Source organism: Hibiscus syriacus, unplaced genomic scaffold, assembly GCF_006381635.1.
Source record: "Hibiscus syriacus cultivar Baekdansim isolate YM2019G1 unplaced genomic scaffold, ASM638163v2 tig00000002_pilon, whole genome shotgun sequence".
NCBI lineage: Eukaryota > Viridiplantae > Streptophyta > Magnoliopsida > Malvales > Malvaceae > Hibiscus > Hibiscus syriacus.
The window spans coordinates 1648425-1672649 of NW_024061752.1; the positions used below are offsets into that span (position 1 = coordinate 1648425).

At 34.5% G+C, this 24225-nt stretch overlaps 2 protein-coding genes and 2 pseudogenes across 2 annotated transcripts; 1 reads left to right on the forward strand and 3 right to left on the reverse strand.

Annotated features, from left to right (window-relative positions):
• Nucleotides 1–3743: 3743 nt before the first annotated feature.
• LOC120212852 (alpha-L-fucosidase 1-like) lies at nucleotides 3744–10936 on the forward strand. The gene is made up of 3 exons (XM_039211074.1): nucleotides 3744–4300; nucleotides 4383–4622; nucleotides 10222–10936. The coding sequence occupies exons 1-3, from the start codon at nucleotides 3777–3779 to the stop codon at nucleotides 10904–10906; spliced, it is 1449 nt and encodes a 482-aa protein (XP_039067005.1). The 5' UTR covers nucleotides 3744–3776; the 3' UTR covers nucleotides 10907–10936.
• Nucleotides 10937–11716: 780 nt separating this feature from the next.
• On the reverse strand, nucleotides 11717–16609 carry LOC120173313 (annotated as a pseudogene).
• Nucleotides 16610–18022: 1413 nt separating this feature from the next.
• LOC120115339 (embryo-specific protein ATS3B-like) lies at nucleotides 18023–19237 on the reverse strand. The gene is made up of 3 exons (XM_039136298.1): nucleotides 19054–19237; nucleotides 18823–18930; nucleotides 18023–18434 (listed from the first exon to the last, which is right to left on the reverse strand). Exons 1-3 carry the CDS (start codon nucleotides 19168–19170, stop codon nucleotides 18171–18173), a joined length of 489 nt encoding a protein of 162 aa, XP_038992229.1. The 5' UTR covers nucleotides 19171–19237; the 3' UTR covers nucleotides 18023–18170.
• Nucleotides 19238–20259: 1022 nt separating this feature from the next.
• LOC120174297 lies at nucleotides 20260–20741 on the reverse strand (annotated as a pseudogene).
• Nucleotides 20742–24225: the final 3484 nt, after the last annotated feature.

The following is a 24225-nucleotide window of genomic DNA, read 5'->3' on the forward strand; positions in this document are numbered from 1 at the left end:
TTTTTTATATGATCTTTGGTTACTATATTTATGTATCTGATTTTTTAGTATGGAATATTTTAACGTTTTAATGAGTTAAACTACCGTTTTCACTCAAATACATATATGTTTATTACTGTCATTAGGGTTATTATTAGAGAAAGTATATTAGGCATAGTCTATGACTTGTAAGACCTTACTGTATGCTCCTCTGCTTTGTGCACATGGTAAGTCCTTACTGCAAGTCTTTATGCTATATGTATAAGGCTCTTACCGGGTGTACATGTGGGTATATGGTTCTGGGGAACCTACATATTATGGTGTTCAGATGGGGGTAGTGTTCAGTTGGGGGTAAAACATGCTTAATGAATTAATTTTTACTGAAGTATTTTATATGTATGTTTTTATACACCGTAAGGAGCACACTGGGCTTTTTAGCTCATTTTGTAAATTTTAACATTTTCAGATAGTATCAGACCATAGACTATAAGACTTGGCATTAGGAGGACCAACTACTCCTATTTTTATACCATTGTATATCTTTATATGTCTTTAGTTATATTTTGGTGACACTTGTTTTTGCTACTGTCTTGGTATATTTGTATTATCGGTATTTTATTTTATATATATTTTATACGATTTTCTAATTTATGTATATATATATATATATATATATATATATATATATATGCGTGTGTTTATCGTATGAATCTTTCTTATGGCTAATTTCGTATTATACTTTTATATGAATTTTAACGTTGTTTTAAATATGAAAATAAATTATAAATATGATATGTAACCGCCCAAATTTGATCATAACGTTCAGGTCGAGTCTAGGATGTTACACGTTAAAAGACAGAACTTAAATTTAACCGTTCAATTAATTGAAAAAAAATTAGTTTAGTCGGTTAATTCGGTTCTAACCAAACTATAAACACCTTAAAGAAATGTAGTAAGAAATATATTTAAATTGGATTTTTCACTTTTAATCAATTTTCAATTAGAGAAGAATAGTCTTCAATGGAATTAATATATATGATAAAATTTGTATTTTTCAAGGTTATAATTCACCAGATATCTTTATTTCCTTTTTTATTCTATTTATTTACTAAACGAGTGTATCATAAATTTTTCAAATTATATCAAATGAAACGTAAACTATAAAATTTAACCGTATTCAATCACTTTGTCTTTCCTCCCTCTTTTAGTTTTTATTTTTTAATTAATCTGAAAATATATAAGATAATATTTGTTTAAATCCAACTCTAAATCATTTGAAATCGAATTCAAAACTTCAAAGAATAACAAAAATTTCTTTATCACTAATATCATTTGGTTCGTGTTTTGTATCTCTTTTAAGAGAGACTAATTTGGTCACTTGCAAAAAATACAAGGGACCTGGCTAACAATATTTACACCGTTTATCTTTCTTTCTCTCTCCTGGAATTGCGCGGCCTTACACATGTGGCGGAATGTGGAGAAACCAGCGCCGCGCATGTAACTTCCGGTGTCACAAACCACTGCGGTCGGGATTTTTTTTTATCGTTTTTCTTTAAATTTTTGCTGTCTATTCCTTCCTTTAAAGAGTCTTTTATTGATAAAATGATATTAAGATAGTGAGGAAGGGAATCGGATTTTCTAAGGGTGTATTTCATTTTCAATGTTTCTAAAATAGTTGATGTTAAATCTTTTATTATTCCGGTTTTAAATTATTTTTATTATAAAATTACTATTTTTCATCAATATCCATATCCTAGAAATCACAAATGAAATTAAGATGATGAAAAATAAAATTAAAAGGACACATTTTGATGCGTTGAGGATTGTGTCAAATAGCGTGGTTCTTGTTCTTGCGTTTGGGTAATGAAATTCTTTTCAACGTTAATGTCACAACAATCATTATTCAATTCAAACAAAACCTAGGTTGATTGGTCCAATCAATACAGCTGGGTTTTATGTCATGATTGGTCCAATAATATTGTTTAGGGTTGGATTTTCAACGAAAAATCAATTAAATTAATATTTTTTTATGAAAAAAAATCAGTTGATTTTTAAAAAAATAATAAAAATTTATAATTATCAACGTAAAAGCATTATTTTCCAGTTTCTGCTATCAGGGTTCTCCCTGATATAAAAGGAATTCTTAACGAGACTTAATATTATATTAAAAATATATATAGATACGAATATATATGATTATATCGGTAAATGAATTATAATATGAGATCAATTAAAAGATCACTAAAAATCGTAAATCATAGAGTCGATCATCGTGAGAAAATTATCTCCGAACATTACGTATCCAAATCCAATATAAAAGTTTAAAACAAGGAAGAACAACAAGATAAGAAATAAACGTTATCTCCATCAATCCATGAATTTTATGAAACAGCAATCGGGGGGAATTTTCAAAACTTGAACGTTGTTCAATGAACATATGACAACAAAGCTAATTAAGTAAAGCTTTGCTTAAATAACTGACATTAAGATTTGTTAGACCTACCTACCACCTGCATGTTTTGGTGAGTTGGAGGATTCCTAATTAACAACGTGTGTCCTATGCTAATTGGCAGAAGGGTCACAAGACAGAGTTTAATTTGTAAATGTTTTAGTTAATGAAACTGTAAAACTACTCTTTTGACCATCTTACGAATTTATAATATAATTTTGACTTTAAAAATATACATCAAAATAATAATATATAGTTTTAATAAGTGTAAAATACATATCGTATAAACATAAACCTAATTAATCTTGAACAAGATCTATACATGTTAAAATTTAAATTATACCAAATTTAGACTGAACACGTACTTGATCAATACATAGATTAAGTTGCTATGTTATAATTCATGTCACGAGGCCCGACATAGTCTCAAGACAGGCCTTAAGCCATCTTTTAGAAATAAAATTGGGCTCTAAGTTAAAGTAATCGAATAAATTGAATAGGAATTAAATCAAGTGTTTACTTATATACGTATATTATAGTTTAAATAATATAAAAATAGTTATATTATAATAAAATGATTATTAAATTTTATGTAACTATTACAAAATAATCATTAAATCTATCAAATTTTTACACTTATAATAACCTCACAATAATCATTTTGTAATAGTTCAATAAATTTAATTATTATTTTATATATATTTTTTAAAAAATTAATGAAAAATAATTATTTAAACATAGTTCAACTATCTTTAATATATCTGACCTAATATTTATCTTATATAATTCAAAACATTCCATTACCATTCCATCGAAGAAGATGATGAATTACACGTGTATTGTTCAACTTCATGCACGCTGAAATGGTAAAGGAGCAAGGACAATGCAACCCGTGAATGTTGTCCCCAATTCACTCCAGAAACAACCAAAAGAAGCGACTTTTATCACTTTCTCTTTATCAAAGAATCTCACACTTCTTTTTCTCTATGCACTCGTATAGTTTAACAAGATAAGGCGATAGATTCTTGAAGTAAGATTATTAGATTAGATTTTAACGTTGTAAATAAAATAATATATTTTAATAGAGTAACCTGTATAATATATTTTTACAATATTTAATCTGAATTAGTTTATTAAACTAAAAAGGATGGATTGAATGAAATTAAAATTTTAAAAGAAAAATTTATTCTTGAAACATCAAATTTCGGACCACATACTATAAAATATAGTAGGTTTTGTTGGATCCAAATTGACTTGGCATCTTAAGCTTTTTGCCCCACCTTTCCATTATGAACATATAAAAAGACAAGCAAGGAGAGTTGGAAAAAGTAAGGGACGATAAGCTTTAATGGCTAAGTTTTGGTGTTGTTTGTGCATAATCACAATACTTGAGCTCTCACATGTGGCCATTTCACGGCGTGAGCAAGTCCCAACGCCACCGCTCCCACTGCTACCACTGCCAACATTTTCCCAACTCAAATGGCAGCTCATCATGTTCCTTCACTTCGGTGTCAACACGTTCACGGACTCCGAACGGGGCACCGGCAAGGAAAACCCTACGATATTTAACCCTTCCGGTCTCCATACCAGCCAATGGGTCACCGTCGCTGCCGAGGCAGGGATTTCTCTAATGATCCTCACTGCCAAACACCATGACGGCTTCTGCTTGTGGCCTTCCAAATACACGGATCACTCGGTTATCTCGAGTCCGTGGAAAAATGGCCATGGGGACGTAGTGCACGAGTTCGTCAAGGCTGCCGGTCTCGATGCCGGACTGTACCTCTCGCCGTGGGATCGACACGATCGAAGATACGGACATGATTTGGAGTACAATGAATACTACTTAGCTCAGTTACAAGAATTACTCACCAAGTAAGATCAAAAACCAAAACCCTTTTCTTCTTCTTTAGCTTTATTGATCTTTAATGTAAATCTACGGTCTTGGATTCGGCAGATATGGGAGTGTTAACGAGATATGGTTCGATGGAGCGAAGGATAAAAATGCAAAGAACATGTCTTGTTACTTCACGGATTGGTTTGCAATGGTGAGAGAGTTGCAGAGTTCGATCAATATATTCTCTGATGCCGGTCCCGACGTGCGGTGGGCCGGGAACGAGAACGGATTCGCCGGAAACACGAGCTGGTCGACCATCAATAATACGTTGCTGTCAATTGGAAATCCAAGCATTATTGAGTAAGCAACTTCTAAACTTCAAAAACTCTATCCTAATATGCACTAACCAAGTGAACTGTAGTAACTATGGATTTATTATTATTTCTTGAGATAATTGGATTTGAACACCTTGTATGTCAAGAATATGACCGTTTATTGTTGAAAGATTAAAAATATTTAAATATATATATATATATATATATATATATATATATATATATATATATATATATATATATAAAAGTTCTATCCTAATATGGAACAGTAACGGCAAACTTGCAAGTAAGATAAGACATTAGCATGAAAAATTACTCTTTTAAGGAAATACCTTTCCCTTTTTCTCCATGCCATTGCCAATCACACTTTTAACTTTTTGTTGATCATTTATTAGTTTAATTTTGATTTTTATCTCTATAACTTGCGAAAATTGTAAAATTAATCCCCTTAAGTTATGAGAATTGGGCTCTACTTAGGAATGGGCACATGTTGAGTCGATTTTTTAGTTGTTTTGATCCTAACTTAAAAACTGAAGACTTTCTTTTAGTCACGAATCATCTCGATATTTGATGATATTTCATTTTTCTCAAATTCATCATGACTCAATACAAATACTTTATTTTTACATTTTTATTCGGCAAAATAGAGATAATTATATATATATATATATATATATATATATATATATATATATAAAGATATTATGGTAATTATTTATATATACAAGGGTATAATAATTAATCTATAATTTCTTTTATTCTAAACCTGATATTGATTCACAAAATCCGTCTAACCCCTGTTAAAACACGTGTAAAAAAAACCTTATATCTTCTAATTAATAACCATTCCAGTACACTATATTTATATACAATTCGATTACATCAGCTAACATACTAACTACCTTATAACCAACTGCTAACTAATTAATAAATCTGTTAACTAACTCCTAACTTCTCAACACTCCCCCTCAAGTTGGTAGTCTAAAGACATCTTTGACTCCCAACTTGGAAATTAAATACTCATGTTGCTGTGCTCCCAAAGCTTTGGTTAAAACATCTGCCAACTGTTTTGCTGATGGAACATAAGCTGTGCTGATCACCCCTTCATGTATTTTTTCTCGGATGAAATGACAATCTATTTCAATATGTTTGGTCCTCTCATGGAAGACTGGATTTACTGCCATTTGCAGTGTTGCCTTGCTGTCACAGTAAAGTCTGGCTGGTTGAAGATCCTTTACACCCAACTCTACTAACAAGCCTCTTAGCCACACAATTTCAGCTGCCACCATTGCCATGCTTCTGTATTCTGCCTCTGCTGATGACCTTGCTATAGTATTTTGCTTCTTTGATTTCCAAGAAATTAAGGAATCTCCTAGTTTAACACAGAATCCAGTAACTGACCTCCTTGTCATCAAACAAGCTGCCCAGTCAGCATCACAAAAAGTTGTTAGCTGACATTGTCCTGCAGAAGACAACAATATTCCCTGACCAGGACTCTTCTTTATATACTTAACCACTCGAAGGGCAGCTTCCAAGTGTGATCTTTTTGGTTGCTGCATAAACTGACTCAAATGGTGTACCACAAAAGTGATATATGGTCTTGTATGAGTGAGATAGATCAACCTTCATATCAACCTCTGGAAGACTTCTTTCTCACCCTGCAACACTTCATCATCTAACTTCTCTTTATCATTTTCAACCAAACCAGAATCATAACTAGTAGAAGTAAGCTTCACATTCTGTTCCACAGGAGTACAAACAGGTTTTGCACCTCCTAATCCTGTTTCTTCTAATAATTCTAGTGCATACTTCCTTTGGTTCAATAGAATTCCTTCACTAGATCTAAGTATCTCAAAACCAAGAAAATACTTAAGTTCCCCTAGATCCTTCATTCTGAAACTAGCATACAAGATAACTTTCAACTCTTCTATCATGGCAGCATTATTTCCAGTAATCAACAGATCATCAACATATATAAGCATGACCACTATATTTGTTCCTTCTCTCTTTGTAAAAAGCGAGTAATCGAACTTACTTTGAATGTATCCAGCAGCAACCAACGCTTCAGTCAGCCTCATGTTCCACTGCCTAGATGCTTGTTTAAGACCATAAATAGACTTCTGCAGTCTACACACCATGTTCTCCCCCTGGTTGCAGAATACTTGAGGTAGCTGCATGTAAACCTCCTCAAGCAAATTGCCTTGAAGAAACGCATTATATACATCCATTTAAAACAAAGACCAACGTTGCAATGAGGCAAGCGCCAAAACAGTTCGAACCGTGACAAGGTTTGCAACAGGCGAGAAAGTTTCAACAAAATCCATACCTTCTCGCTGACTGTACCCCTTCGCAACCAAACGTGCCTTGTAACGTTCAATCTCACCATTGGACCGAAACTTGACCTTATACACCCACTTGCATCCAATGGGAACCTTACCCGGTGGCAAAGGAACGACACACCAAGTGTTGTTTAATTCTAATGCTTGAATCTCCTCTTGTATGGCAGTGACCCATAAAGGATCTTTAATGGCATCACTATAGCTAGTAGGTTCAACAATGGAAGTGGAAGAAAGAAAAGACTGAGTGTGAAGTGGAAGAAGAGAATAAGAAATATGATCTGAAATTGGATAATAGCTAGAAGTGGATGATTGGCAAGAAACATACTCATTTAACCACAATGGAGGCTTAGACACTCTAGAAGACCTTCTAACAACCGGATTAATAGAAACAGTAGAAGACCGAGAAGTAACAGATGTAGGAGACGCGTGATTACCAACACTAGGACTATATTGAGAAGACAAATTGGAAAGATTATTATGTGCTGAAGACACATCTGACATAGGCAAATCAATGATAAAAAACTCTGAATCAGGTATAACAGGTTGAGAAGGAAATAACCTAGACACCAATTCAGGTGAATGAAAAGGAAAAAAATACTCATGAAACCTAACATCCCTACTAACAAAAAAAGTTTTAGAAACAAGACTAAACATCAAATAACCCTTTAAAGTAGCCGAATATCCCATAAAAACCGAAGGAATAGCTCTAGGAAAAAACTTATCACGAGGCTTAGTATGAATAGCATAACCTAAGCAACCAAAGACCTTTAAATGTAACAAAGAAGGAGGCTTATGATGAAACATTTCATATGGAGATTTCCAATTAAGAATAGCAGAAGGAAGCCTATTAATTAAATAACAAGCAGCTAAGACACACTCACCCCAAAACTTAATAGGTACCCGAGACTGAAAACGAAGTGCACGAGCTACTTCTAACAAATGTTTATGCTTTCTTTCAGCTACCCCATTTTGCTGAGGAGTATCAACACAAGAAGACTGATGAACAACCCCAAAAGAAGAGAAAAAAGAAGAGCATTCTTTGCTGAAAAATTCAGAACCATTATCACTACGAACTATTTTTATAGAAGCCTCAAATTGATTAAGGACCAAAGAAAAAAACTTCCTTAAAGAGACAATAACATCTGACTTAAGTTTCAGTAAATAGAGCCATGTCATTCTTGTACAATCATCAACAATTGTCAGAAAAAACCTATGACCACTATGAGTAGAAATTCTATATGGGCCCCACAAATCTATATGAATCAGTTGAAAAGGAAGACTAGACCGAGACTGACTAATTGGGAAAGGCAACCTAGCTTGTTTGGCTAAAGGACAAACCGAGCAAGAATGAATAACAGAAGAATCCAATTTGCAATCACTTAATGACATATGATGCAATTTGAGAAAAGAAGCATGACCTAATCGAGCATGCCAAATGGAAGTTTTATTATTAACAGAAGACATACAATGAGTTGTAACATCGAAAGGCACCTTAGAAGCAATACTAAGAAAAGAACCAAGAGACTGAAGAAAATACAAGCCTCCTTGTTTCTTACCAATCCCCAGCATCTTGTCGTTGAAGAGATCCTGAAAGATACAAAAATCAGGATAAAACTGAACAACACAATTTAAGTCTATTGTCAGCTTGGAAACAGATAACAAATTGTGAGTGAATGAAGGAACATATAGTACGTTTTTTAAACAGTGAGAAGAATCAAACCAATAGGAACCAGTATGTGTGATAGGAAGGGTTTTACCATTCGGAAGATGAACAAATCGAGAGGTACAGGAAACAGGATTACTCAAGCATTCAAAACTAGACAACATATGGTCAGTAGCTCCAGTGTCAAGAATCCAGGTAATTGAATTACTTTTAGAAGCAGGTAAAGCACCATGAATCATACCTGCAAAGTTAGCCGCAACAACATTACTAGAATCATGAATATCCTTGTTGAGGAGCTCCAGCAATCGATTATACTGGTTTGTGGTAAACATTGGAGCCAAGGGAGCAGGCAACGGGGAAGACTCAGAATGAGTATCATTCTGATCAGAGTTAGCCACCATGGCAGAAGAAGTCTTCTTTGCCTTTGTGAACTTGAACTCAGGAAGAAAGCCATTGAGCCTATAACACTGTTCACGTTTATGGCCACGAATCTTACAGAAGTCACAGACTCCATTAAACCTTGCACGACGAGGATTAGAGGAATTGGAGTACATCACTGTCGCATCAGAAAGTGGTGAAACGCCTGAAGACAGATATCTCTGTGACTCCTCCTGAACCACCATTGAATACGCCCGATTAACAGAAGGGAGCGGATCCAGAAGAAGAATCTGGCTCCGAATGGCATAATACGTCTCATTCAATCCCATTAAAAACTGAAATAATCGTTGTTGAAGAACATGATTCAAGGCTTGCGAAGAATCGACACAGTTACACGAAGAGACAAGAACTAAAGCACTGTACTCATCCCAAAGTAACTTCAGACGCGAATAATAGGTGGAAACCGATGAATCACCTTGAGTAAAGAGAGCAATCTCTCGATGTAAGAAGAAGATTCGTGAGCCATCAATCTTGCTGAAACGCTCCTTCAAATCTTTCCAAACAAGTGCAGCAGTGGAAGCGAACACTAATCCCGCAGAGAGGTCATCACTTACAGTATTCAAAATCCACGAGAGAACGATTGCATTACATCTATCCCACTGCGATTGCAAGAGTTCAACGAAATCATCACGAACACAGTCACCGTCGATAAACCCTAACTTGTTCTTTGCTAGCAGCGCGATTCGAATCGAGCGACTCCAGAGGTTGTAATTCTCAATTCCCGTCAGCTGATGCGAAACCAGTACAGTGCCAGGCGTATCCGACGGATGAAGATAGAGAGGATGCGAGAAATCGATCGATTCCATGGAAACAGAGAGGAAAAAAAAGGGCGAATCAGTGAAGAAAGAGGGGAAAATCAGAAAGGTCGAGCCCCCACACGAGACCTTTCCTCTGATACCAATTAAAACACGTGTAAAAAAAAACCTCATATCTTCTAATTAATAACCATTCCAGTACACTATATTTATATACAATTCGATTACATCAGCTAACATACTAACTACCTTATAACCAACTACTAACTAATTAACAAATCTGTTAACTAACTCCTAACTTCTCAACAACCCCATCCCAAATCTAAAATTCAGAAAAAATCGGGAGGTGTATAATTTATAGCAATAAAGCAATACATGTGAAATTGTTATTAATTTGCCAAGTCCCAACTAACTGCATCCTTAATGCAGCTATCTTAATACGGGCGACCCGAAAGGAACCAATTGGCTACCCGCAGAGTGTGATGTATCAATCCGAGAAGGATGGTTTTGGCACAAATCCGAGTCACCAAAGAAACTAAGCCAGCTCCTAGACATTTACTACAACTCCGTCGGTCGAAACTGCGTCATGTTACTCAATGTACCACCCAATACGACCGGTCTCATATCCGAATCCGATATTCACAGGTTAAAGCAATTCCGGACTGCGATCGACACCATATTCTCCGTCAATTTGGCCGATAACTGTCCCATAAAAGCCAGCAGCCAACGAGGGGGCAGAGGTGGAGGTTTTGGACCAGAGAATATGTTGGACGATGATCATATCTGGACATATTGGTCACCAAGGGAAGATGATAATGAGAACCAATGGATTGAAATAAGGCTACCCAATGGAGGGATGGGATTCAATGTGGTGAGAATCCAAGAACCGATTGGATTGGGTCAAAGGGTCGTGCGGCATGAAATTTCCGTAGATGGCAAGAAACTTGTGGAAGGGACCACCGTTGGATACAAGAGGCTTCATAGGCTTGGAGAGGTGATTCACGGTGGTGATGTGAGGATCATAATAAAGGAATCAAAGGGATTGCCTTTGCTATCCTCTGTCGGTTTGCATTTCGATCCGTATTGGAAACCGGACCGCAAACTTATTTTTTAGTAATTAATAATGAATCTGATTGCAATAAAATCGACATTTGAAATCTCGTTTGGCTTTCATATTGTACTGCAACCCATATTAAATTAAACCAAATCAAATCCACCATTATTAATTATATATATAAGTCTAAACATCAAAATTGATTTTTGTGTATTATTTTGTTATTTTACTTAAACTTAAATTAATAAATGTTTAAAAACAGAGTACATATGATATTAAAATACTTTAAAATTAATTAGCATAAATATGCATTTTCTTAATTTATTTATAATCAAAATTAATTATTTTTTTCTTTTTTATATATGTAATATTATTTATTTATTTATTTATATATGTCATCTAAATCTTTAAAGTTTAGAAAAACTTATTCTACATAGATATTTAATTTATTTTATTTTATTTAAATTTAAATTAATAAATGTTTAAAAATAGAATTCATATGATATTAAACTACATTAAAATAATATAATTTGAATATATATATATATATATATATATATATATATATATATTTGTTAATTTATTTATATTTCAAATTAATTATTTTTTCTCTATTTAAATATTTAATTTTTGTTAACTTATTTAAATTTATCTAACTATGTTTCTCGTTGTTAAATGCTGTGATTGCAGACAAAGGTTACATGTTTAGATGCAATTACATCTTCACCAACACATAAGAAACACTGAAGAATTTTATAAATCGAAGAAAAAAAGTAAAATAGAAATTGACAAACAACCCATACTGAACATTTTCTTCAATCTTGGGAAGTAATTTTGCCTACAAAGCCAGCCATTTCCATTTTGATGCCCTCACCATTTCTTGCTATTATAGCGGCCTCGACTACCACCCGTAAATCTATCATTTCTTCTATCAGAAAATCCTCCTCGGACACCTCTGCCACCAGAGAACCTACTACCTCCACCACTTCGATCACCAAAACCACCATGTCCGCCACCGAGTCTCCCTCTTGACTGGTCTCTCTCTTGTAAACGTGGCAATTCTTTCTTCATCACCTCTAATGTAACATTCGCTGCATTTTCAGCACCTGAATCCAGAAGGCAACAAATGAAAGGTGTTATTATCAACCAACACCATTTACATACGAGAAACTTATTTTATATGGTGAACTGATGCTCCAATCAAAATAATGAGAATGTTAGTGATGCCCGTGATGCACCACAATTCCCTCTTAAGGGATAGTGCAGAATCAATTGGTCTTCCAAGATTTTCGACTCGGTAAGTCAGTCCTCGCCATCACCAGACCCTTAATGGGATCATTGTGTGGAGGGTGGTAAATTACGATGAGTATATTACGTCCTACATGATCTTCAGACCGTGAGGCGCAATCGAGAGATCCCTCAACACTAATGTTTCAATACAATCACAAATCAAACCAGGAAGTAGAGACCCGGGGGGGGGGGGAGGTGGAAATACGGTACCAGCAAGAAATTTTTTACATCTTCTTCTGCAACATCAAAGACTGCACCCGTTCAGCAGTAAGGGTCAGACCCTGCACTGACTGAACCTTTTCCTCAAGCAAAAATCTTTTCAACACAACAAAACCATACCTAATACATGAAAAACGAATCAAACTCAGAGAGTTCAGCAACAAAAATAAAAGATTAATGGTGCAGTGCACATTAGGAATTTCCTCAAACCAGCTACTTATTGTATCCAAGGTATAAAATAAATAAATAATTTCAACAAGGTTCAAATGACATTATAGATTTAGATCATTTCATATAGTTAGGATAACACATTCAAATGGGAGAATTCTATCATCTAAGTAGTTACTACTTGATTCTCATATGATATTGTAGTTACTACTTCAGATTTATATAGTTAGGTTTTGCTAACCTTATTAATACCTGATATTTCAACCTTAGCCGCGCAACAGCCTGTGCACAATATTCCAGCCAGTATAAATTGAACAGAACGAGTCAGTGTGACCAATACTAATCAAAATTTTTACTGACGCAGAATTGAGAGGTTGATGTTTCGGTTTACTATTGGAATGGTGTGCAATAACCGATATGACTGGAACTAACCTACTTTAATTTCAACTCTTATCCTATGTTTGGATTGCAGTAAGAAGAGAAATGAAAGGATAGTAAGAGAAAAGATCATTCCTTCCCTTATTTAGATAAGAGTCTTTTTTTTCCCGAAGCTAGGAAAATAATATAATTTTTTATCAAAAAGGAAAAAAGACTCAATTTTACTACCCCGATTTTTTCCTTAGTCTCCTCTGTTTTTTCAACTGTTAATTCAAACTATCAAACAATAATATTAGTGTTCATTGAGATCATTGGGACAAAGAAGTATCTTTGCTTACATATTCTATACCGGTTACAAAGATATACACAAGAAAATGTTTCATAAACTTACGAAAATGTGTAAATGGGTTTTCGAGCTTCCAGAAGTAATGTAACATAGTTCTCCATAGATGTTAGAAGGGATCTACACTTTATTTCAGAATAACCCTGAAAAATCATGCAACAGTTGGGTCTTTTCAACCGAAAATGGAAACCAGAGATATATCGTCATTCGAACAATCCGTCAAACAGTAAACAAGATTCATAATATGAAGAGAATCAAAAAGATCAAGCATGGACGAGGATGAAAACTCACTGCAGCCTTGGCTAATGCTTTGGCAAGTAGATTTTCAGCTGATAGAGCAGACGTTGCCAATAGTTGCCGAGCAACGGACTTGAAGGTTGGAATTACACTGCAATCTCAAACAGGTTAAGATCTGAGTAGACACTTACAAAGAAGAGATAAAATAACATTATTAGCAAGTATACCTGTCAGAGACTTCTGTTATTAGTTTTGCCGCTTCTACACCAGCAGATTTAGCAACATCAACTGGCCGAGGAGCAAAAATATGCTCAAATTTCACACCAGATTCTCTTTCTATTTTAGATATGCTTGACCTTTTAGGAGCAAAAAGCATGACAGCAACTCCAGTGTTGCCTGAAATTTAGTAACTTCTCAGTATCATCTCATTTTTTTTTCAGAAAAAAATAAGCAAACTTATGGTATACCTGCTCTCCCTGTTCGTCCAGACCGATGAATATATGCTTCTACATCACGTGGAGGCTCACACTGTAATAGAATCAATGTTATTAAACATTAAGGAATCACAAACACATCGCAAGCTTTTAAAAAAATGAGTATCCAAATATACCTGGATAATTAACTGAACATCATATCTAATCCACGTGCTGCCACATTTGTAGCCACTAATGTCATGAACTTGCCCGACCGGAACCCATTAAGGGTGATCTGCAAGCATTATACCAAAAATGAGAAATTGTAAAACAACAGGATCCGTTTTGCTTGAGCAAAAGCATGAAAAATGATATACTCTAGATAAGGCTTTACATCACGTTGGGCCTGCTGTATGTCCCCATGCAAAGCACGGGACCCAGGCAATAAGCCGGAAAACTCAGAAGCAGAATCTTTTGTCTCGGTGAATATAATAGTACGTCCACCGCTGAATTATATCAACGACTAAGCTAAATTATTTTAAAGCTCATAAACCAACCTGCTATAACAACAGATAATATCTGGGATCAGCTGTGACCTTGCTGACTTAGAACAGGGTAAGACAATATGTCTAACACTGGTACTAGCTTTCATCTTCTCATTACCAACAAGATCAACAGTCTTCTTACTTGTTTTAAGAAATCTTGTTGCAATCTGGCAATGAAAAGGAATAAAGTTCATGATGAGAAGTGTAAATGAAGAGGAAGAAATCCAAGTTGCATTTTTAATTCACGTTCTAATAGATGGAGCAGATACAGGGATAATAAAGATACTACAACGTATGAAAACAGTTGAGAAACATACACCCTTCACCCAGTCCGGCAAGGTGGCACTAAAAAGAAGTGTTTGAACTTTACTTGCATCCTCTACCTTGCCTGGAAAAGTAACTACTTACCATAAGAAAATCAGACAGTAGAGTGATGCACGCAGGTATAAATGGTGTCAATAATTGGAATAAAGGTGTAACTTTGTCAGTTCTTAACCTTCTAATGTGTTCTACATCTCTAATATGGACGGAGAGAAAATTATATCACTAAAGGGGAAAAAGTAAAACAGCAGTCACAAAAATGCATACCTAATATAAGCTCAACATCATCAAGACATCAACAAATCCCATTCTCAACATTTCATCCGCCTCATCAAGAACTCAAAATTTCAATTGACCCAAGTTAATATTCCCCCTCTCTATGTGATCCAGCAACATTTGCACTAGGACATTTACCATCATCAAATGGTAAAAGCATTTAAATAGAATAGATATTGAATTTAATTACATCTCTAAAACTATCAAAACCTATTCAATGAATATCAAGAACAGGTTACCTTTATGCGGCCATATGTCCCAATCTCCTCTCTTCAGTTTCATCTCTTGGGTATGGTAGGGGGCTCCTCCATGTAAGCAGCCTGATGTCAACACCGAAACCTCTCCATAAACTTCAAAGTCCTCAAAAACCTAGAAACAAACGGATTAATTAGCATAAACTTGACAACCAATAAGGTACTATCAAAGAATCTGATGTCCAGAGAATTAGATTAGTGGTGCTGTACCTGTTTAGACAATTCCCTAGTTGGTAAAAGTACCAGAACAGTTGGTGCCCTGCCATATCCAGTCTTCCTTGATGCTTTTGCAGATCCGTTGGTTAAAGACTCCAATATAGGCAACACAAAGGCCAGTGTCTTACCCTGCACAATAGCAAATAACGTTAATGAGCTCCTTAACAAGATAACTTCTAGAAAGAGTCGCACAAAAATGGTTTGAAAGAATCACAGTTAAACTTCTAAACAAGGAAAACAGAGAAAAATATTAAAACCATGCATTTCACATGTCATAAATCATATCAATCCAATTCCTGAGATAATGGAGTTGATAGTCAATTCTACAGAAACAAATTCATCACATGGAAACCTTGCGTTTACTATAAAAAAAAGGAAACATCGTTCTCATCAAAAGATAAATACGTATACGATGGTAAAATTAGATCAGAAATTAGCAGTCAAAAATTAAGTGCAAACATTTTTCAATAAAACGAATATCACACCTGACCAATACGAGTGCGGCCAACCAAATCAGTGCCGTTAAGAATAACATTGAAAGTCATGGCCTGAATAGGAAACAACGACTCGATCCCCTTCGACTCGAGTTTCTTTCTAACCGCTTCCGAGACCCGAAACCTCAAAATCGCATTCGGATCTTCAGTTTCACCTTCTTCTTCTTCATCATCATCATCAGCGTCACCATCTTCCTCTTCCTCCACCTTAGCTTTGTTTTTCTTCTTCAATTTCTATTTCACCTTCAAATCTACCCGCTTAACGACCTCCGACCTAGTCTCGCTATCCTCTTCCAAGTGGAGCTCCGACCCCTCTCGCTTTTTCTTAATATTCTTTACCTCCAAACCATTTTCCTCTTCCTTGATCTTAGGTTCCTTCAGTTTCTTCACTTTTTTCTCGATTTCTGGATTTTTTTAGAGCGTTTTTCTTCTTTTCTTTCTTGTGTTTTAGATCACATAAAGCTATAGAAGGCATATTTCTTGTTACTAAAAATTTAAAAGCTTTGAATAATCATGATAACAAGTAAATCAAGAGTCTTGAAGATCTGTGTAGAAAACAAAAAATGCGAGAATGTCTCAGCTTGGGAGTTTGTTCCTCTCAGTGCAATTTATGTGGCAGTTAAACGCGGGAGGGAAACAGTAAGAGCAATAATAACAATAATAGTAATAATATTGTGTAAAATACACCATCCATCACTCAACTATTAGTAAAATTATAAAAGGTCATTAAATTTAAAAAATTACAAACAAATAATTCAATTGATTGATTATTACAAATAAATCATTTTACAACCAAAAAAATGAAACAATTAACTAATGCTACACATTTAACAAAATGACATGTTTATAACAATTGATTAATTGAATGATTTGTTTTATTTTTTAAAAAAATCAAATAATTTCTTTATAATCTTATTAATAATTGAGTAATTTTTTTTATATATTTTACTGAATATTACTTCTTTATAGTTTTCATATATTTTTAAAATAGTTTTAATTTAGACTATTGGATTTTAATGAGTATTTACCTTTAGATCTAGATTATTTGATTTAATTCAGATTAAACATGAGACTGTTATTCTCTTTACAAAGGATATATATGATAGAACATGTAATGTCACTATTTTTAAACTCCAAGACCTCTATTTTCTATTCTGATGTGGGATTGATATCCTTACATCTCTCTAAAGCGTAACACTTTCAATCTAATAACATTCTCATCATGAATCACCGTCACGATTGTCCATCCTATTTATCCACTCGACACTCACTAAGACATCGATGCCAAACTAAACCCAAAAAAAAAAATCGATATCACTTGCCCTGAAATAGACTAGATCAATGATCACCGAAATGAACCTTACATTTTAGTCATTTATGTTAAATCACTGACGGTTTATTTTATGAAAATATATATCATCCAATATGTTATTCTTTTTAATAAATGTATGCCTCTAATAAGAGTGTCACATAAATATATACCACCTTGAGAATATATTTTAGCAATAAAAAAATTTAAAATTAGACTAGTGTTAAAATTAATTACATTTATTTAATTAAAATATATTAATTAAATATAAATTATAAAATTATTATTAAAAAATATTTATAACTTAAAATTGAAAAAAAAATCGTATTTAACTAGAACATTAGAGCTGTAACATTCAAAATATGCATGCAAATGTACTCCAAAGCTCTCGGATTCAAGATTCACAATGCCACACACACGGACGGAACTACATAGGGTATGGGACCCCCAAAGTTTTGAGTTAAATTGCTTCTTAGGTACTCGGCCCCTCCCGATGTTCCATCCCTTACCACAATTCTGGCTTTCAGGGCCAAGGAACAGCTATCACTCATATGCATACGAAGAGGAATGCAATACTTGGTCGATACCGCTATCCTCTTGAAGTACCAATAAACATAAAGATACGCAGTTCAACTACCAACGTGACAGTCTAGTGTTCTTAACAGGCATGAATTATGGTGCAAGTAGCTAACATATTCGAGAAAAAAAACAATGTTAACACCGGCATATGCTACGTAGTTCATATCACATTCCACAAAATTTTCCGGTTATAGGCATAATTGGACTTCGACAAACCGGTGGTTACGCAAGTGGATAGAAAACAAACGAGAGAATCATGAGTGAGAGCGGCATCTGGCTGATTCATCGAGATGAAGAGGATGCACTGTTGTGATAATTAAATCCATACCAAATGTCACCTGGAATGAAGGTGTTGTAGTAAAAAGTAACAGCCTTCGAGTTGTAACCATAAATCTTCACTGTCCCCGGCTTCCAACCATCTGGTCCGGTTCTATAGAGATAGACATAGCAGATTTGATACGCACACGGTCCTTTAATCTCAAAGGTATCCGAAGAACATCGGTCAAACGCCCTAGATGACGGTTCATCCAACCTCGGAGCATATATCTGATTATCAAAGAAACAATCAATATCCTTTTTCTACATATCAGTTTCATCTGTCAAAAAGCATCTGCAAAAATGGTTTTACACACTTATTTTTAAGATTACTAGATAAACCTCCATGATTTCAAGATGTAAAAACGAACTTGAATTTCATCAAACACATACTGCTCTAAAAAGATCATGATATTCGGTACACAAATCCCCCCCATTTTTTCTCAATTGAAATTTGCAAATGTCGATTCGACCGAAAGCAAGTTCATCAGGGGAAAACGAAGTAAATTTCACAGAAACACGAAAACCAGTAGCTAGTAAATTAAGTAATAGATTATTTGGATAGCTACAACCATGATATTGAAAAATCAAATTGTGGGAAAGTGGAGAAGAATCGAACCTGATTACCATAGGCATCACCAAAAGCGATACCGATTTGATCTCGAGTGTAAACGGTTGATGAACGGCTCGTTGTAAAAACCACCGAGTATGAACAGCTCCCCAAATTCTATCCCCGTTTTTTTTGTGGCATCAAGAAATTGGGATAAAATCATTTGATTTATAAGAACAAATTAAACACATGAAAACGAGAATTTCATTGACAAAGGGTTTGTAGGTAAAGAGAAGGTACCTGTATATAGCTGACATTGAAGGACTCAAAAGCTTGAGGCTTTTCTCTGATCCATTTGGCTTCACAAAGGATGGATAGGAAACAAAAATAGAGTAAAACAATGGCTGCTTTACTCATTTTCACTGAAGAAAATACACTCCTTTTCCGCTCAAGACAAGAAGATGGAATGTCGATAAGAATGGACGAAAATGAAAAGGAAATTAAATGCCTAGCACATTTATGAAGGTAAAACCAAGGAAAGGTAATATCGTTTAGGGTAAACCACATTCGGCCACCAAAGTCCATTAATGTGTTTTAGTCATTATCGATGGCTGTTCCTTCTACTTTAATTAATTATCAAGTTTTAATAAAATAAATAATATAATATGATATAACGATACTTTTATTTCTTAAAATTTATAATATGACAATCTAATCTTAATTTTACTTTACATAAATTTTGTACACATATGAGTTTGACCGTTGTGGTGCCTCATGTTTTAAGCTACATGAGGTTCCGAGGAAGTACGTTCAAGTGTACAAAGAAACTACGTTTGTCGACGTGGACAGCTTGCTTCACTTGTTTAGTTTACGTTATATTTGGGCTTAAGGCAAAAGTGTCTAATATATCTAAAGTTAACTTTATCTTTTTAAAGATTTTTTCGTTAAAAATATATATCTAACGTTTTTAATGTTATATTTTATGTGCCAGTTGTTTAATTCAACTATTAAGTGACATGTGTCAAACTTATAAATTTTATTTTTAAATAAAAATATAATTTATTTATTAAAAAAACTCAAAATTTTCTTAAAATCTAAAAAATATTAAAACCCTAAAAACCCTAAATCCAAACCCCTTTACTCATGTTGTATTGGTCGTCACTTTTTGTTGTCGGTCACTTTATCAAATCAGATTTTTAACACACGTTGGGAGGTATCATCGCTTGAATTGCTGGAAATATCATCATGAGTCATAATCAATAAGTCGATGCAATCGTCCATTTTTGTTGTAATCGTGCTTGAATCATTAGGGTTCGATCATTCGATGTTCGGGCATCATCGAGATGTCAACATATTGACAACGATTTGTGGCGGCCAGTGGTGGTAAGGGGATTGAAATTAGGATTTGTTAAGGATTTTGGAGTTTTTTTTAAATAATAATTTTATGCGTTTTTTCAATTAATCTTCACTACCGCCTCCAATTGGGCCATTTGAAATTGACCTAAGCTAAGCGAAGTAACATTGACGACCCAAGCTAATGCAGACCAGTCGATGCCAGGCCTCGGCATCGGGGCCACTTTCAATCACAACATCGGAAACCGTGACTTGCAAATCACCTTTATATGCCGACCCTGACGCGCACTCTGGCCACTTCCCCGATACGGAGATCGTCGGCGAAGCTCTTGGCTAAGTCGGAAATAACACGAAGCGTTCCCGGTTAGCGGCTAGAGAAGAAAGGGGAAGTAAGGTGGTTGAGCCAGAGTATGCAAGTGATGGTTTCGGTGCTATCGTCGAGCGTCAATCTGATGAATTTTTTGGGTTTATAGTCCCGGGAAGTGACTGCACCGAGGACTTCGACGAGTGAGATTTCTTTGCCGTTGAGGTTGAAAACGGATGAGCAGTCGGGGGAGGGAGTTATTGACTGGAGGCTGAAACCTAGTAGCCTTACATGGACGTTTAACAGCGACGGCTGTTGAGCCATCAATGGCCAAAAAAATAGTAATTGATTACTTGTGGGGTTGGAAAAATATGGGAAGAAGACCGGTTTCCCTGCTTAGTCCAACCTAAGCCTTTGCCCATAGCCCATAGCCCATAAAGGCTTACTTTGTAGTTTTTGCTAGACTAGTTTGTGGTCTAATTTTGTTTTCAGTCCCTATAAATTTTACATATCTAAAATTTTTATCTCTAAATTGTTTTCTCTATTCTTTTTATTTAATATTAGAAGTCCAGTTGAGTTTGATATTGTAATTTAAGTTCAAATCCGATATATGAATGTTGCTAACAGGGTGTCTAATGAGTTGAATAATTCGTGAGGTTCGAATTTAACTCGGTAAAAGTTTGATTTGAGTTGACTCGACTCGAGATCTTAATGAGTTGAGTCGAGCAAAATCAAATTCAACTCGATAAGTTTGCGAGCAACTCGTTAATTTTTTTTATTATAATTTTTTAGTAGTTATATTTAAAAATTAAAAATTACTAATTTACCAATAGATAATAAAAAAATATGATAAAGTATTGATCTATTAAATATCTAATAAACAATAAAAAATACTAAATTATTAATTAATTTTTTACTACACCTAAAAGTCAAATCCTATATATTATTTTAATGTATTTACGGATTATTACGTTGAATTTTAGACTTTAAAATTACTTCATACATTATTTTGATAATTATTTGGTTAAATTTGTTAAAATTTATGTTTATATTAAGCTTTATATAGTAATAGTAGATTTTATCTATAATTAAGAAAATAAGGTAAAAAAATTGATGAGCTTAACGGGCAACGAGTCGAGCAATAAATTTTTTTAGCGAGCATGAGTCGAGCACTGCCTAACTCGTGATCGACTCGCTCAATAAACATCCCTAATTGCTAATAATCTCATGATTTTAATATTAGATATCAAATTTAATCTCAAATAATTTTCTTTTCATTTTTTTATAAAAAATAATAAGTAATAAGTATTGTGATAAAGCACATTACATTTTAAACTGAAATAATATAAATTCGAATAGTAAAACAAAATTCTTAGATAAAAACCAACAACCAACCTTAAATGAAAAATTTATTAGAGTTATTAATTCTTTTAATGCTACATTAATGGAGAATCTAACCTAAGCATTTGAGTGTCAGTCACACAGGTCTTTGTCTATTGGAACAAAAACTTATCACGCCATTATTTTATTAATTGCTGGGTAAAGAATTATCTCTTTCAACTTAAATTTCCCATAGACCCGCCCAACTGTTAAATTAATTTTAAGGTCAACTTCTGTTGGAATCAATCCTTATACCATGCATACATTATAGATTCAGTCCCTATACTGTAGATTTGATTTTAATCCTCATATATATTTTAGTCCGAAATTCCAATCAATTGCAAACATTTCAATGACGATACGATTGAATTACATGGATGCAAAATGATTACATTGGAAAATAAGAATTAAATTTACAACTTATGCATAACACTAGCACTAATAATAAATTTTAGTTTAACAAATTTAACGGTTACTGCTTAAGTCAGGACCAAAAGTTTAAAACTTAAAACTCAAACAGATCAAATTATAATATAAAACTAAATAAAAAAAGGTAAAAGAATTGAACCTAATTTTAACAACAAAATCCAGAGGATGTTAATACCGAACATGGGTTTGATGCCTGATATTAATACCGAACTTGCAGTCCGTACTGGTCATCCAATGTTGACTCGTAGTAAATGTGGTGTGTTTAAGCCAAAGGTTTATGCTACATTCTTTGATAATGTTGTACCAACTACGAATGACGAGGGTCTTCAATCTGGTGCATGGACTGAAGCAATATATGTTGAATACTCCGCATTACTTGACAATGAAACATGGGTGCTTGTTCCCTTACCTGCTGATAGAAATATGGTGGGATGCAAGTGGCTTTTTAAACTCAAACGAAATCCTGATGGGTCGGTGCTTCGCTACAAAGCTCGACTGGTTGTAAAAGGATTTACACAAGTGCCTGGTCTTGATTTTCAAAACACATTAAGCCCGATTGTGAAATTTTCAACAATGTATGTTCTTTTTACCATGGCTACTGCTCACGGCTGGGTCTTAAGACATTTTGACATTAATAATGCTTTCTTAAACGGTGACTTGCATGAGGATGTGTATATGTAGCAGCCACCGGGGTTTGTGCAGTATGCTTCCGATGGTACATCATTGGTATGTAAGCTGGAAAAGACTCTTTATGGTTTATGCCAAGCGGACCAGTACATGCAATCTCCTCGTGAAATAAATTTGGTAGCAGTTAAACGCATCATGCGTTATTTAGCAGGATCATTGGATCATGGGCTAGTGTTTTCAGACAGTGATGCTAGGTTGTGTCTTAAAGTTTTTTTCGATGCAGATTAGTCTGGTGATGCCAGTGATCGTAGGTCCCTGTCTGGGTATTGTATCTTTCTTGGAGGATGCTTGGTTGCTTGAAAATCCAAGAAACAAAAGACAGTTTCTCGGTCAACAATGGAAGCAGAATACAGTAATGTTGTTGATTCGGCTGCTGAAATTACTTGGCTTGCTGCTCTGCTATGTGACATTGGGTTATCATTGTGTGATATACCTGTGATTTGGTGTGACAACACGAGTGCTGTTGCTTTGAGTGTAAATCATGTGTGTCATGCTCGGTCCAAGCATGTTGAATTGGATGTGCATTTTATCCGAGAGAAGATTGCAGCTGGTACTCTTCGAGTCAGTTATGTTCCTGCTGCGTTTCAAGTAGTTGATGGGCTTACTAAGCCGCTGACCAGACCAGCGTTTGTGCAGTTTCGCGAAAAGTTGCATGTGTTGCCTTGTTAAAGAATGGAGGAAGAAAAAGCGGGGAGAATATTGAGATATATGAAGCAGCTGAGGGTGTTGTTCGTATGGTTCAGTAGCGCATGCATGACATACATGGGAATTGGTTGTAACTAATAAATATAGCCTTGTATACGTGTCAAGGATGTTAGGGAATTATTCTAGAATCTGTTAGTTTGTTAAGAACTCACTATAAGAAGCTAGCTCAGGTGATGTATACGATATGCTTAATGGAAATATCTCTAATACTCTGTTTGTTTTCTAGCTTTGCCCACTGCAATGCTTCACATGTTTAACATGGATTATCCATAACCAGTGGCATGTGAAGCTATCATATATTAGGCGAGAAGCTAACAAGGCTGCAGAGGCTTTGGCACACTTTGATAGGAATGGCAAGATGGAGCTGCTGCTGTTCCCTTACCCTCCTGAGGAGATCAGACGTATTTTCCACTCCTTAACATGTTGAGGAGCTGATTTCTACATTGGTTTTTGCAGTGTTTCAATAGTTAAAAAAAATCTCAAGTAACATTGATATTGGAAGAATAATATTTTTTTTATATATTCAAATATATCCATATATATATATATATATATATATATATATATATATATATATATATATGAAAGAAATCTTTTTTTTATAAAAGCGTGTC